This window comes from Mesoplodon densirostris, chromosome X, assembly GCF_025265405.1.
Source record: "Mesoplodon densirostris isolate mMesDen1 chromosome X, mMesDen1 primary haplotype, whole genome shotgun sequence".
Classification (NCBI taxonomy): Eukaryota; Metazoa; Chordata; class Mammalia; order Artiodactyla; family Ziphiidae; genus Mesoplodon; species Mesoplodon densirostris.
The window spans coordinates 92,162,910-92,178,802 of record NC_082681.1 but is presented as its reverse complement, the minus strand read 5'-3'; the positions used below and the strand labels follow the sequence as shown (position 1 = coordinate 92,178,802).

General features: G+C 53.6%; 1 protein-coding gene and 1 non-coding gene across 4 annotated transcripts; both read left to right on the top strand.

The window, feature by feature from the left end:
* Positions 1 to 381: 381 nt before the first annotated feature.
* Positions 382 to 7,835, top strand: LOC132482318 (melanoma-associated antigen D4). 3 transcript variants are annotated; one of them, XM_060087562.1, is made up of 13 exons: positions 382 to 488; positions 1,448 to 1,658; positions 1,905 to 2,735; positions 3,123 to 3,329; positions 3,435 to 3,498; positions 3,731 to 3,810; positions 4,201 to 4,292; positions 4,933 to 5,012; positions 5,097 to 5,139; positions 5,555 to 5,617; positions 6,629 to 6,743; positions 7,015 to 7,445; positions 7,637 to 7,835. In XM_060087562.1, the coding sequence occupies exons 2-13, from the start codon at positions 1,449 to 1,451 to the stop codon at positions 7,644 to 7,646; spliced, it is 2,226 nt and encodes a 741-aa protein (XP_059943545.1). In that variant the 5' UTR covers positions 382 to 488; position 1,448; the 3' UTR covers positions 7,647 to 7,835. The 3 variants fall into 3 exon arrangements, with proteins under 3 accessions (XP_059943545.1, XP_059943548.1, XP_059943546.1); XM_060087565.1 differs by having other exon boundaries at positions 7,015 to 7,457; XM_060087563.1 differs by having other exon boundaries at positions 1,418 to 1,658.
* On the top strand, positions 6,254 to 6,382 carry LOC132482811 (small nucleolar RNA SNORA11). Its single transcript, XR_009530977.1, has one exon. It is a non-coding gene; the product is annotated as a small nucleolar RNA SNORA11 (small nucleolar RNA).
* Positions 7,836 to 15,893: the final 8,058 nt, after the last annotated feature.

The following is a 15,893-nucleotide window of genomic DNA, read 5'->3' as shown; positions in this document are numbered from 1 at the left end:
TGACCTAGGGGTCACGCTGGGGAAGCAGGGCTCAGTGTATTCCAGACCACACTGGAGGAGCTTAGAGGCAAGGGGGAGGGCAGGGCTGAGAAGCATTGTGCAAAAGTCGGGGGACTGAGGGTATATGATGGATGGGTTGGAACCACAGTACAGGGTGTGAGTGCCCGCGCCTGCGATCCGGGGAGCGGAGGAGGAGGTGGGGAACGGTGAGGGGAATCTGGCGGGAAGGAGAAAACGCCCCCCACCCCGCCCACCCACTGGCGGAATCGCATGCGCACAGGGGACCTGGTGGGAAAGGCTTTTGTTGGGAAAGCGGGCCGGCTGGAGGGGTCCGCGCATGCGCCGGCTGCCCAGCCGCGCGGCGGGGAGGGGAGTGCGCGGAGAAAAGGGGCGGGGTGGTCGGAGCTGCTGTGCTGGCAGCAGTAGGCGAGGGCGCGGCTGCGGGGTTCCTGGTGCTGAGGACGGACGCCATTGGAGCCCCAGGGAAGGTAAGGATCCAGCCCCAGACAAGACCGGGGAAGAGCGAGTGGAACGAGGGTACGCTGTGCCCTCCCTGTACCCAATCCCCCGCCCCTGGATCTGAACAAAGCCCAAGCACGCAGAACCTGAACCCCGTTACCCCGCGGTCTAGATAGGAACCGCCCCCCTCCACCACCGCCAGACGTAGGCTCCCCGATCCGAGCCCCACTTACACCGGAGCCCACCATCCGAACCCCTTTAACAGACCCGTGTGCTCCGTGCTGAGCTTCCTTAGAGCGGAGGCCCCACCTCCACCCCAACCACTCTGAGATCAACCCAGTGGAACTGAACGTTTTGCCCCCTTCCTGGAGTTGCAGTCCTGGCCTCTGAGACCTCCAGCGCTCCAGTTCGAGCCTCACGTAGCCCGAAGACCCCCACCCCATCCACCTTGAGCGCTCCTCTATGAGCCCAACCTAGACCTGAATCAGCTGAATCCCCCCCACCGGCACTTAGAGGGTCCCTGGGATTCATTTTCCCAGAGCTTCCAGCGGTCCCCGTTTGTCTCAGCCCTCTCATGTCATCTCCTCCCCACCGTCCTGGCCCCCTGCTCCAGGCATTAAATTCAGGCGCTTTATTTCTCCCTCTCTCAACGCATCTCCTATGGGCCTCTTTGGACCCAAGCCCGCCAGTGCACCCCCTGTTCAAATCCAGCCGCTGGGCCGGGGAGCCTGCCTGTCCTAAACTCCCCTTTCAGTGTAGGGTCTCCTCCGACCTCCTCTATCCTTCTCTTGGGGCTCTGTCTCTGAGGGAATCTACCCCAGCAGCCCTCACTCCCCCACCCACCCCGACCTTATACTGCCTGGTAACCTGATGATTGCAGCCCCCCACTTCCTGAGAGATCCGGCCTCCTGCTGGGTCCCGCCCCCTCCCCCTGAAGAGGCCTCCCCGTCCCTCTCAGGCTGAGCTCTCTTCTCCTTGGGACCCCCAGCATGGCTGAGGGAAGCTACCGCAAAGAATCTGAAGGGTACAACGTTGAAGACATGGACGAGGGTAGTGATGAAGTCGGGGAGGAAGACATGGTTGAAGGCAACGACTATGAAGAATTTGGTGCTTTTGGAGGCTACGGAGCCCTCACCAGCCTTGACATCCGTATCCTCAGAGCCTTTGGGAGCTTGGGTCCAGGCTTTCGCATCTTAGCGGTGAGGCCCCTTGTCGGCCACCTGCTAGCCCTGGGCCTTCCCTCCTGCGACGTCAGGGAGGATGGGAGGAGGGGGTGGGTGAAGGCCGGAGTTGAATGGGGAAGGACTGCCCAGCTTCACCAAACCTTCCCTCTCTTGCTGGGAGAAAGCGGGATTTGGGAGGGTCCGGGGGCTGGCCGGGGGCTGGCCAGCACAGGGCGAGTGTGTACAGCTGTCTGCCTTGCCCTCCCCTCCCTGGTCTTGCAGAATGAGCCCTGGGAACTTGAAAACCCTATGCTGGCCAGGACTCTGCTGGAGGCATTTCGGATGGATCCAGAAACACTTGCCAACGAGCCGGCTGCCCGTGCTGCCAACGTAGCCCGGGCCGCCTCCTCTAACCAAGCTGCTCGGGCCGCCGCTGCTGCTGCCCGTGCCACCTACCATCAGGTGGTCGCTGACCACTCAGTGGCCACAGACCAGGGCTCAGGAGGCGATACCCAGCCCATGACATCCGCTGCCGAGGCTCAGGCAGCCACCCTTGAGACAAGCCTTGCTTCTCCGCACAGCTCCCAGACGCTAGTCAAGAGCGAGATGGCCACCCCAGGGGCTCCAGCAAGGTCCACGCAGCCCCAGACATCCTCCCGGGCCCAGGAGGCTGCTGCCGAGGGCCCTAGTACGGCCTGTGCTTTCTCCCAGGCCCCGCGTGCCAGTGAGATGGATGCCACCCGGCCCAAAACAGCCTTCCTGGGTCAGAACGATGTCTTTGATTTCACCCAGCCGGCAGGTGTCAGTGGCATGGCCTTCCCACGCCCCAAGAGACCTGCCCCGGCCCAAGAGGCTGCCACAGAGGGCCCCAGTGCTGCCTCCGGGGGGCCCCAGGCAGCCTCTGCCGGGGAGGGGGCAGCCACCCGGCCAAAGACGACCAAGTCTGGGAAGGCTCTCGCCAAGACTCGGTGGGTGGAGCCTCAGAATGTTGTGGCAGCAGCTGCTGCCAAGGCCAAGATGGCCACGAGCATCCCTGAGCCTGAGGGTGCAGCTGCCACCTCTCAGCAGAGTGCGGAGCCCTGGGCCAGGATGGGAGGCAAGAGGACAAAGAAGGTGAGACCTCCGTGCTGCCCCCAGCCCCCCTTGCTCCCCTGCTTTCTGTGCCCTCGCCTCTCCCTGCCTCCTCCTCTCCCTCCCCGCCTCCCCTCCCCTCCCCTCACGTCCCCTCCCCTCTCCTTCCCTCCCCTCTGCTCTCAGCTTGTGCATGTTTCTCCAAGACAGGTTCACTAGCATGTTTTTACTCCACGTAGTCCCTACCCTCGGGCCCGGAGGGAGAAGCAGGTTGGCTCAGTGCCTGGCACTTAGTAAGCACTCGGCACGTGTCATCCGTTGTTCCTACTACCCTTATCTCCAAGTACGTGCTCTGGTTAAGATGTGTGCCAGGTGCTTTTGCACGGGCAGCCTGGTAGCCCTGAGTCTCTCCTCTGTCTAATGGTACAGTCCAAGCACCTGGATGACGAATATGAGAGCAGCGAGGAGGAGAGAGAGCCTCCTGCGGTCCCCCCGACCTGGAGGGCATCGCAGCCCCCACTGACGACTGTGCGGCCTCAGATGGCCCCTCGGCCCCCCATGGCCCTGAGGTCCCAGGTACCCTCAAGGCACGTACTGTGCTTGCCACCCCGCAATGTGACCCTTCTGCAAGAGAGGGTAAGAAGCCTGCCCTTCCCCCATCTCGCTCCTCCCCTCCCTTGCGGGGCTGTTCTTTGAGGTCGCCCACGCCTTGGTCTCCCCGTGTGCTCCCTCCTTCTCCAGGCAAATAAGTTGGTGAAATATCTGATGATTAAAGACTACAAGAAGATCCCCATCAAGCGCTCAGGTGGGCAACCTGTGCCCCCTCCCTGAGCTCTGCCCTTCCCCCCACCCACAACCCTGCCCTGTGGGCCTCCCATCAGGTGCCCCCCCCCACACACACATCAGGCCTGGCTGATGGCTGCATTTGCACGGTGTGGGGTCCTGAGCGTGCTCCCTTCAGCAGGGCTGACAGAAAGGCTGCAGCTCTGTGGCCCCTGCTCAGCCTCGGTGCTTTGCCCACCCCTCCCCTCCTGCAGACATGCTGAAGGATGTCATCCGAGAATACGACGAACATTTCCCTGAGATCATTGAACGAGCGACGTACACTCTGGAAAAGGTGGGTGCGGGGCCGGGGGCAGCTCTGTGGAGCAGGGCCCGCAGGGAACCCTTGCCCCCTGCATCCCCTCGAGGCCCAAGGGCAGGACTACGTGCTCTGGAAGGAAGCCCTCCCCGGCCTCTCCACCTGGGAGCTTCCTCTGCCTGCCTCCTTCCCTCCTTCTTGCGCTTCGTGCTCTCTGAGTGTCTGTGGTCTCCTGAGGTGGATCCCATTGTCTCAGTCAGCGTCAGTGCTCCCACAGGGCACTTCCTCTGCGGCCCCTCTTCTTCCTCCTCCCCCAGGGCTTGGGGCTCCCCGCCGAGGAAAAGTTCTAACGGGGAATTGAGTGACTGCCTGCAGGACACCCAGCATGGATGTTTGGTCTCACATTCTGTTTTCTCCCCCATGTAGAAGTTTGGGATCCACCTGAAGGAAATCGACAAGGAAGAACACCTCTACATTCTTGTCTGCACACGGGATTCGTCAGCCCGCCTCCTGGGAAAGTGAGAGAGCACAGGAGGGTGGTGGCCTTCCTTCGTGGTGCCTCCCCGCTCCTCTCAGAGAAACGGGAAAGTCAGGTTGGGGGGCCTAGCACGGCTCCCACCCAGGGTTAGCAGTGCTGAGCAGTTAAGGGCTGGCAGGGCCAGTAGCCTGGGCTGAGGATTTGCTGCTCTCCGGGTTTCGCCCCTGCCCACCCTTCCCCACCGCCATCTTCCTAGGAAAGCAAGCTCCTTGGTTGCCTCTCCCTGCTAAGGTCCTGGCCAGGGCTTGGCAGAGTGGGCCTCGGGAGGGGGACGGGGGTGTGGGGGTGCTCTCCAGTGGACTTGTGCTCCCGACGCAATGCGCAAAGGCCAGGGAAGGTCTGGATGTGCCTCTGGACGCAGGGCTGCCAACCGTTTGCTCCCTGCCTAACCCCATCCTCGGCAGAGCCGTGGGAGGAGGTGTTAGCATCCCCATTTGATGGATGAAGGGACTCAGTCTCAGGCCGAGGAATGAATTGTCTGGACCAGGTAGCGCAAGCCATGCAGAGTGGGAGGAAGTGCCCTGTAGCCCAGCAATCTGGGAGAGGCTAGTTGAGTGAGCCGGCTGTGGTCCCCCCGGGCAAATGGCTGCTGGACAGACTCCCTCTTTCTACACCTTCAGGACCAAGGACACTCCCAGGCTGAGTCTCCTCTTGGTGATCCTGGGCGTCATCTTCATGAACGGCAACCGTGCCAGCGAGGGTGAGTGGCTGGGCCTGCAGCTGGGGGGTTGCCCGCCGTCTCACCTCCGTGTGCTAAACTCTTGTACCTCATCTCCCCTCGCAGCTGTCCTCTGGGAGGCACTACGCAAGATGGGACTGCGCCCCGGGTATGATTGGGGTCTCTCGGCTCCCACTCCTCAGTGTGTCTGTCCTTGGGCACAAGAGGCCCCGGGATTGCAGTGGCCTAGTGGTCTCTGCGGGGCGTGGCGTCCTGGACTAGGTAGAGCGCAAAGGGTCCCACCAGGGTGCGTGGGGAAACGGTCCTGAACTCTGAGCACCCCCTCTGCTCCGTGTGCCTTCCCTGTTCCCAGATGAGAACTAAGAGAAACCATCGGACCTGGGGCTCCGTCAAACCCCTCCCTGGGGCATCGCTGACAAGTGGCCGTCTGGCCTCTGCTGCCGGCCCAGGCGTCCATGGGGACACCCCACAGGCTGGGAAGCTCTCAGTCCTGCTGGGAGTGCTCCCGCCCAGCCCGGGCACTGCCACTGTCTCTAGTCATGCGTTCCTTTCCTTGCACTCAGGGTGAGGCACCCATTCCTGGGCGATCTGAGGAAACTCATTACAGAGGACTTTGTGAAGCAGAAGTGAGTATCGACTGAGTTCACTTTGCCTCCCACTCAGGCCTTCCTCGTGTGCTGCTCTGGCTGAGGAAGCCATTCCCCAGCCCATGTCTTAACACCAGAGGGATGGGTGTCTGGTGTGAGTGTGGGGTGGGGGGGAATGTGAGTGTTGGGGGGAGGGCAATTCCAGGGAGGCTTGGGGAAAGGGAGCACATGCTGACTGCGAGCACCGGGTTGGGTGGAACAGCCCACATCTCGTTCAGCACCTGCCCTCTTGGCAGTGTCCCCGGCTTTACATCTCAGGAGCCTGGGGCTCAGAGAGTGGAAGCCTGACATGGCCGAGGCTGAGATAAGGCCCATTTGGGCCTGGAGCCCAGCCCCACCGACCTTCTAGCCCAGGCCCACCCCATCCTCGGTGCTTGGAGATCTCGTGTGCCCTCACACAGGCCCATATGCATGTTCACCACCAATCCCCCCCGCCCCCCCCACCACACACACACACACACACACACACACACACACACACACACACACACACACAGAGATGGTCGAGAGTATGCATGGAGTCCACTGCTCTTGGTTGACTGTTTCTTCCCGTACAGTCATTTTCTGGGGTGGACTGTCCCAGGGTTCAGCCAGGCCATGGACGAGCCCCATGGTGGGGTGTGCTCAGAGCAGGGGGCCTGAAGAAATGGCTCCTCTGTTTACAGCACACGCAACAGGAACCTGGGTTATTGTGACAAGGGGCCCAAAACTCGTGGCCTTCCTATGAACAAATACCCTACACGTGCCCCCTGCACCTCCATATGCCTACTGGGCAGGACCAGTGGCCTAAGGGTGTGAGCACCTCAGTTTTGGAGGCGGAAACCCCTGGGAGTGAGCGTGGGAGAGAGGCAAGGGCTGCGGGGCCAGGGCAGGCCTCCTGCGGCAGCCAGGCTGCAGCCTCGGGGCTGGGAAGGGGCCACCTGGGAGCCACTGGTGCAGCAACAGGTCTGCCTGGCTGGAAGCAGAAGTTTATTTTCCTCTCTCACGCAGGTACCTGGAATACAAGAAGATCCCCAATAGCAGCCCACCTGAGTATGAGTTCCTCTGGGGCCTGCGTGCCCGCCACGAGACCAGCAAGATGAGGGTGCTGAGATTCATCGCCCAGGTAAGGCAGAGCCTGTGTTCTGGCTGGAGTTTCCCATACCTCGTTGGTTGGCTGAGGCCCAGAAAGGTTCCTAAGTCACTGACACAAGTTCACAGACGTAGTGAGTGGGTGGGGCGAAATCCCAGGTCTGGCGCAGAATAATGGGAGCCCGATTCCAGTCGTGTGGGTTTCTATCGTGATTTTGCCAAGCGCTCAGGAAGGCGTATGGCAGGAAGCAGGTGCTGAGCGAGGTGGGGTAGCTGTTCCCACGGCTGCTGTTCTTCCACCGCAGTATCAGAACCGAGACCCCCGGGAATGGAGGGCTCATTTCTTGGAGGCTGTGGATGATGCTTTCAAGACGATGGATGTGGATATGGCTGAGGAACATGCCAGGGCCCAGATGAGGGCCCAGATGAACATCGGGGAGGAAGCTCTGATTGGCCGGTGGAGCTGGGACGACATACAGGTCGAGCTCCTGACCTGGGATGAGGACGGAGATTTTGGCGACGCCTGGTCCAGGATCCCCTTCGCTTTCTGGGCCAGATACCATCAGTACATTCTGAACAGCAACCGTGCCAACAGGAGAGGCACCTGGAGGGCTGGCGTCAGCAGTGGCACCAGTGGTGCGGCCAGCACCAGCATGCTCGATGGCCCCAGCACCAGCTCCACCATCCGGACCAGAAACGCCGCCAGAACCAGTGCCAGCTTCTTCTCCTGGATTCAGTAAGACTGGAGGTCATTAGATGAGACTCTGAAGGATGGGGTGTGGAGGGAGTGGGAGGAGTCAGGGGAAGGCCTGGGGTGTCGTGGGGGAACGAGGAGAGCCTGACGGGACACTCAGTTTGTCCTTCCTGTCCCTCACGGTTCACCTGTACTGACCCTTGTGTTCTGGCCTTTGTGTCTCCCGGTTCCAGGCAGCGCTGAGGAGCTGCAGCAGTCCCCTGCCGAGCCAGAGTGCCTCCTCTGCCGCCTCCCCGACAGGGCACTCTAGGCAGCCGCTCCCCGGCCGTGGAAGACGGCATGACGCGCTCTCTGCCCTTCCTGCTTCCCTGTGTGCTTTTTGTCGTGCTGTCGTGTTTTGGGTATCAGTGTTGCATTAAAGTTGCAAAATCAGTCGGACGTCTTCTCCTTTTCCTGGGCAGGTGAGGCTCTGAGTGGCCGGTGGTCAGGCCCTCTGGGACAGGCGGGGGCCGCCTCTCCCTAAAAGGCAGGCGGGTGTGGCTGGGTCAGGCACTGGGAGGCGCGGAGATGCCAGCTGCGTGTGGAGGCCAAGAGTTTCCAGGGGCTCCGGTCCATACGGTTTCATGATTTCCTACACTGTGTGGCCCCGGTTAAATGCCAGTAGGGGTCCTCAGGAGAAGGGGTGGGGTGGAGGGCCGTGAGCTGGTGCCACCTTCCCTCCCACCAAGGGACGGGATCCACAGACATCCCCTAGGACCCACCTGCGCCGCATCTCTGGAGGCGCTGTCCTGGAATCCTTCCCTCATCATCCACACCATTTCAGGACCTCCTCCCTCAGACCGAGCCTTAAGGACAAGGAGGTAGGCCTCACAGTGACACTCTCAGCCCTCCAGCAGGTAGAAGGAGGAGCCATTACTGCCTGGAGAGCCGATTCAGGGAAAGAAAGCTGTAGGCAGACCTGGACAGCCCATTGCCTGTGACCATGACCCGAGGCCGTTTGGGAGGCTCCGGGGCTCTTCTCCATGGAAGCGGGGCTCTCCCGGCGAGGCCAAGGCCAGCCTAGTTCTCTGTGTCTTCAAGGGCTGCATGATCCCTTCCGGGGGCGGAGTCTAGAACTTTCATTCCCCAGGTGCACTACAGTGAGGGCAGAGACACTTTGGAACCCTGGGAAGAACTCCGTAGCAGGAAGGGGCCGTCTGGGGCTTTTCTGGGTCCCCCAGTGACGTCCATAGCTTGGAGGACAAGGCTCCAGGTTAAAAGGAAGGAGAGAGTAGTGTAAGGACCCAAGCCCGCCCAACCCTCCCACCCCCCGCTTGCCTCTTTGCCCCAAGAAGTGGTCTCGCTCCCTCAGCCAGACCCGGATCCTGACCCAGACCCAGCTACATCATTTGCCAGAGCCAGTGGAAGACAAACTCCGGTCACCTGGCTCAAAATGTAGTAACGATTGCAAGAGAGCAGCAGCAGAGCACTGAACCCCTAGTGCAGACCTGCTGAGGCACGGCCAGGGCCGCACCCCCAGGAAGCAGGCTCTGTATGGACCCTCCTCCCCTAAAGACAGGCTTCACACGGGTTTCTGCCTTATTTGTTGCTGCTTTGATTTCTGCCTCCCTGGCTGCGGGCTTGATGCCTGGCCTTGTGGACACTCTGATTCCGACAGAGATTCAGGCCCCTTCCGGGTGCAGGTTTCCCGGTTGACGGCCCGGGATTTGGGAACCCAGCCCTGGCATGATAAATGACACTGGAACGTTTCTGGCTCCCTTGCCCTGGGACCTCCCAGGACCCTGCTGTGAAGGCAGTAGGCACCTGCCTTGTCATGGACAACGGTGGGGTACTCACTCACCACAAGCCACAGGGATGAGCTGGAGCACTGTGTGCAGAGGGCACCTGAGATAAGGCAGCTCATCTAGAAAGGAGGAGAGAGCAGCCCTCAGAGACAGGGCGCTGGGGAAGGCACCACCTCCCCGGGCCTCCAGGCTTGCAGCACTCTCCCCTTCCACCCCCTTCCCCATGGTTGTCTTCACCTGGGACCTGCTCCCCCACACTGTGCAGGGAGCAGTGCTGAGAGCAGGGTGGGAAGGGATGAAGGAGGGCCCTGGGCATCGCGGACAGACCCTGGGTCGCCCAGAAACCTGCCCCTGGAAGGGGCCTGAATCTATGAGAATGGTCACCTGGGAGGCGGCCGACCTCCTCACCCACAGGGCAAACATGAGACCAAGGCAGGCCTCCCTCCCGGCCACAACCTCAGCCCTTCCATGGGCTCCCCACCACAAAGGCCCACAACAGGGCTCAGCAAGTGTTTTCTGAGGCCCTACTATGTGCCGGGGCCGTGGTGAGGTGTGCGTGCACCTTGGCAGCTCCCGCAGCATTCTCCCCAGCCCAGGCCTGTGCCCTGTGACTCCTGGGACACTTGTTGACGGACAAGCACTCACCGATTCACTTGTTTCCAGTTACTGACCATTATGTATAAAGTCGTTCTGAATATTCGCATGCCACTACTCATATGGCCTTGACGTCATTCACCAGACAGCCCTGATGGGGGGTGATGATCAGGCCCATTCCGTGGATGAGGACACTGTGGATCTGAGAAGGAGGACACTTGTCCCACGTCCCACAGCCAGGAAGGGGGCAGTGCTGGGACTCGAACCCAGGACGCTTTGAGGCCAAATGTGTGCTCTGCCCACTGCAGTCTGCTGCCACTGCCTTCGAGGGACTCACAGTGTCGTGGGGTGACACCCCCAACTCTCAACCCTCTCTGCAGACACCCACCCTCCTGACCACCTGGGCAACCCATACAGCTCCCCATCTCCCTGCACTGAGCCAGCACCCCACCCTTCACGGCCTCCCTGCCCCTGAGGTTCATCATGGGCTTTTGAGGCCTGCCACTCCCACCCAGCCTCCTGGCACATCCTCACTCCTGTGTCCTGCAGAGACCAACGCTTCAGCATCCTCATCAGAAATGGACTCGCACACCTGAGGGTGTCACAACAGTCCGTTTCCAGGCCAGCTGCCGTAGTATGGGGTTCAGGAAATACATGCAATTTATTTTGAAATGGGTGACCTACCCACGGGTTACAAAGTTCAAGAAGTGAACTGGGGTGCACACACCCAATGACCACATGAAAGAAGAAAACGATAAAGACTGGATACAAGAGTTGATGAGGGTGTGAAGCAAATGAACTCCCCTACGCTGTCCATAGAAGTCTTCATTTGCAGGAGGCCTCCGGAAAACAGGAGGGATTAGAGCATGTGACTACTTCAGGCAGCCTGGACAGAGAAGGCATCAGAGATCAGGTCTAGGCGAATGTGAGCCTTCTGAAAGCAGGGAGGGAAGATGTGGGAAGATGTAGCTTCACTATGAGCAGTGCACTGCTTTTAGCCAGGAATCTGAGAGAGCTGAGAGCCAGATAATCATGGGCCTTTCAGGAAGGCAGCAGCTACAAATGATCTTTAGCTTGTCTCTGGAGCTCTCTAGGACACTGAGGCGTCCCAGCACCCAGAATCAGGACACAGAGGAGGAGCCCTGGGATCAGGCCACCCTCACAAATCTCCTCCTCTTGCTTCCTTTCCCAACACGCTGGGGGGGAGGGCGCCAAGCACAAGGTTCAGAGGCAGGAGGGACAAGGACAAGGGCAAGAATCAATGCAGAAGGGCTTTCCCAATGTCCAACCTCAGCTGTAGTTTCACATTCTTGTCCAAAGCACGGTTTGTTCTTCTGTGTGTGGCCGGGTTTCGGAGACCTGCAGAGGCTGGCGAGACTCCCCTGCTTGCTGCCCACAAGGAGAACATTGCAATGACTGATAAAGCCCTGAATATTTTCCTGATCAGAGGTCCACGTTTTGGGTGTTCGCTCATTTGCAAACTGAGTTCCTCCAAATGAAACTAACAGTCAAGGTTTCTCTTCATCAGTTGTACTGGGGTTTCACTGGCAAACAAAACTGTATCCATTTAAGTGTACAGTTCCATGGACTTTGACAAATGCTACCATCCATGTAACCACCACCTCAGTCAAGAAAGAGAACATTTCCCATCACCTAATAAAGTTCCGTTGTGCCCCATCCCAGTTAATCCATACCATCCACATCCAGCCTTAGGCAACCACTGATCTCCTCTCTATATTGCTTATAGGTTAGAATGCTGTTTACGAGAGCCTGTTATACACATAAATATGCAATATGTAACCTCTTGTGTCTGCCTATTTTTCCCTCTGCTTCAATGCTCTGGAAATTCATCCATGCTGTGGCACATATCAGTAGACTAAATTAAAATTGTTCCAATTCACAAGCTGATTGTCTCTGTTGAAATCACACAAATACACCAAAATCTCCTAGAACTGGTAGGTGAATTTACCCAGAGTGCAAGATACAAGATTACAGCACAAAATCAATCATATTTCTATATACTAGTAAAACAGCCGTGGGAGAAATGAAACTTAACAGAGGAATACCATGTACCACTCACAAATGATGGTGATTCTTAGTTGTGAATCTAACAAATGACACATAGTATTTGCATTCTGTAAACTGCAAAACACTGAGGAAAGAAATAAAAGAAGACCTAAATGAATGGAAGAACATACCACGATCATGGATTGGAATATTGACCGTAGTAAAGATATCCGTTCCCCCTAAATTTATCTATAGTTTTAATGCAATTCCAATGTAAATCCCAGCAGCACGTTTTCGTTTTGTAGGTATAAACAAGCTGACTCTAAAGCCTGTACAGAAAGTGAAAGAAACTAAAATAGCCAAAACAACTGTGACAAGAAGCATAAAATTGGAGTCACATTATCTCATAGAAAACTTATAAAACTACAGTAAACAAAAGTCAGTGTGACAATGGTGAAGCAACAGACACACAGTTAAATAAATCGGAGGGAAGATTCCAGAACTAGTTTCACAAAATATGACCAATTCGTTCTGGACCAAGGTGCAAAAGCAACTGAATGAAGAAAGGACTGGCTTTTCAGCATATGTGTGGGAGCAACTGGACGTGCATCTAAAAGAAAAAGAACCTCACACCTTGTCCTAAAGCCCACTAAAAATGAATCTTAGATATAAGCCAGGAACGTGAAACTGTAAAAGTTGTAGAAGGAAATAACACAAAATCTTCAACCTGGAGTTTGGCAAGGATGTTTCAGGTATGACACCCAAAAACTCTTTTCCTCTGTGAAAGGCATTGTTAAGGGTTTGAAAAAACAAATCCCAGGCTGGGAGAATGTATTGAAAAATTACATATCAAACAAAGGTCTTGTATCCACGATATGTAAAGAACTGTCAAAACTCAACAGAAAGAAATAGTGGAAAAAAATATCTGAAGAGACAACTTCAATAAAAAGAATATATAGGTGGCAACTGAGCACATGAACAGATGTTCAACTTCCCTAGCTCTCAGGCAAATACAAATTAAAACTAAGGTGCAATACCTGTCTTCCTATCTTAAAATTGCTAAAACGTAACAAAACCCAAAACAAAACAAGAAAGAAAGAAGCAAGCAAAGAAACAAACCAAGGAAAAGTCACCTGACAATACCAAAGGATGTTAAGGATGGGCAGCAACTGGATTTACCACACGTTACTGATGGGAATGCAGAGTGCCACAGCCACTATGGAAAGAGTTTTACTGCTTCTCATGAAGTTAAACTTACACTTAGCCACGTAACCAACAACTTCACCCCTGAAGTATTTCCCCTAGAGCAGGTTAAACGTGAGTTCACACAAAAACCTGTACACGAATGTTTATTACAACAACTCTGTTCATAATCAACAAAACCATGCAACAACCCAAATGTCCTTCAACAAAATGCATTATTCCCATACAATTGAATACTATTCAGTGGTAGAAAGGAACGAACTACTGATACAACGTGGATGAAACTCAGTAACATTATGCTTAGTGATAGAAGCCAGTCTCAGGTTACTTTTTAAATGGCTCTGTTTGTAGGATGGTCTTGAAAAGACAAAACTAGCATGACTGAGAGCAAATTGGTGGTGCCGTGGTTACGCATGGAGGTAGAGCATGATTCCAAATGGATAGCACTGGGGACTTCTTGGGGGTTGCAGAAATGTTCTGAATACTGATTGTGATGGTGGTTACGAGAAACTACACAAGTAAGTGTTGAAATTCCTAGAAGGGGATTTCCAGAAGAAGTCTATGTCACTGAACATTAATTTAAAAATAAAATAAAAGAAATAATGATGCAATAGCCTTTTTCAGTCAAACAAACAAACAAAAGTATTAGAATTGTCCACCAGTGGCCTGTACAATAGAAAATACTGAATGCATTTCTTTAGGATGAATGAAAACCATGCCAAATTTATGCCCAGATCAACACAAAGGAACAAATACCCATAGAAATGGTTAAGCATGTGGCGGGGGGAGGGGAAGGGTTTCTAAAAGATTCCTTCCTTTAAGAGTTAACTGAATGTTTTCAAGACCAATAACAATGCATTATCGGGGATATAATATACGTATAAAGAAACTGTATGGAAACAATAGCAAATAGATGGGATTATAAAAATAAAGGCACACATGTGTGTAAGGAATCTTATTTTCTGAAGATGAAATGCCCGAAGTGAGAGAGTGGCATGGACTTATATATACTACCAAATGTAAAATAGATAGCTAGTGGGAAGCAGCCACATAGCACAGGGAGATCAGCTCAGCGCTTTGTGACTACCTAGAGGGGTGGGATAGGGAGGGTGGGAGGGAGTCACAAGAAGGAGAAGATATGGCGATATGTGTATATGTATAGCTGATTCACTCTATTATAAAGCAGAAACTAGCACAACATTGTAAAGCAATTATACTCCAATAAAGATGTTTAAATAAATAAATAAATTTAAATATGTATAGTATACACTTCTACAGGAACCACCTAAATATAAAACAAAAGGAATAAGTAATAAATATGTAGATTAAAATGGAATACTGAAAACTACATCAGCAATACATAAGATGGCAAGGGAATTGGGTTAAACAAAAAATGAAGAAGCAAATCGAGAAATTAAGGAAAAAAAGGGAGGAAGGAAAGGAGGATGGAAGGAAGGAAGAAAGAAAGAAAAGAAAGAAAGAAAAGAAGGAAAGAAAGAAAAGAAGGAAAGAAAGAAATCTGTCTTGAAATAAGATGGTGGATTTAAAGCCAATACTATTTCTACTTAAAATAAATGTAAATATTCTAAACCCTACAAATAAAAGGCTGAGATTTCTAGACAGAATAGGTGCAGGATGCCATAGTATGATGTTACATAGGACCTCCCTCTAATGTAGAGACAGAGATAGGTTCAATGAAAGAGATATGCCATGTGAAGATGAATTGTAAGAAAAAAGAGAAGGTATAATAACAGATAAGGTGGATTTTAGGATCAGGAGTATTAACTAGTGATAAACAAGCATATTTAATAATGAAAAAAATGGGCTAATTACTCAGGAAAGCACAACAGTTCTCAATGCACTGGATAACTGAAGGTTAAATTACATAGAGGGGGCTTCCCTGGTGGTGCAGTGGTTGAGAGTCCACCTGCCGATCCAGGGGCCACGGGTTCATGCCCCGGTCTGGGAGGATCCCACATGCCACGGAGCGGCTGGGCCCGTGAGCCATGGCCACTGAGCCTGCGCGTCCAGAGCCTGTGCTCCGCAACGAGAGAGGCCACAGCAGTGAGAGGCCCGCGTACAGCGATAAAAAAAAAAAATTACATAGAGGGAAATCTGACTGAACTTAAAAGAGATATAGATAGACAAATGTATTTAATAGTTGGAAATTTCAAACATTTTTTTCTGAGATTTTGGTATAATAAATAGACAGAAGGCCAATAATGATAAAGAGAACTTTAACAACACTATCAACTAATTAGACCTAATAAGAGTACATTCCACTCAATAGCAGTAGAATACACATCCTCTTCAAAGGCACATGGGACATGCAACAAGAAAGGGCCTCTCTTGGTGTTATAAAACAATACTCCGTCAATGAAGAAGGATTGAAGTCATGTAGAGGATGTCCTCTGGGCCCAATGGAATAAAACAAACAATCCATAGCAAGAAGATTTCTAGAGAATCCCCAAACTTTGAAATTTAACAAGAATTTCACAATAACACAAGGTCAAAGAACAGGCACTAGAGAAATGTGAAAGTATGTTGAACTAAAGGGAAATGTAAACACAACATATCAACTTTTGTGTGCTTAAGCTAAAGCATTGATTAGAGAGAAATTCTCACTTTGCATGATTATATTTGGAAAGAAGAAAGGGCTAACGTCAATGAACTACATAATTAAGATTCTACCAAAAGAATTAAAAATTAAACCAAGAGGAAGTAGAAAGAAGGAAACACTAAAGATATCAATGAAATAGAAACCAAAGAAATAATAGGGAAAATACAATGAAGTCAATAGCTGGTTCACTCCAAAGATTTATAGAATTTATAAACTCAATGTAGACTAATCAAGAAAAAACGTATTGATAGCTAAGACACAAGTGGCCAGTATCAGGAGTAA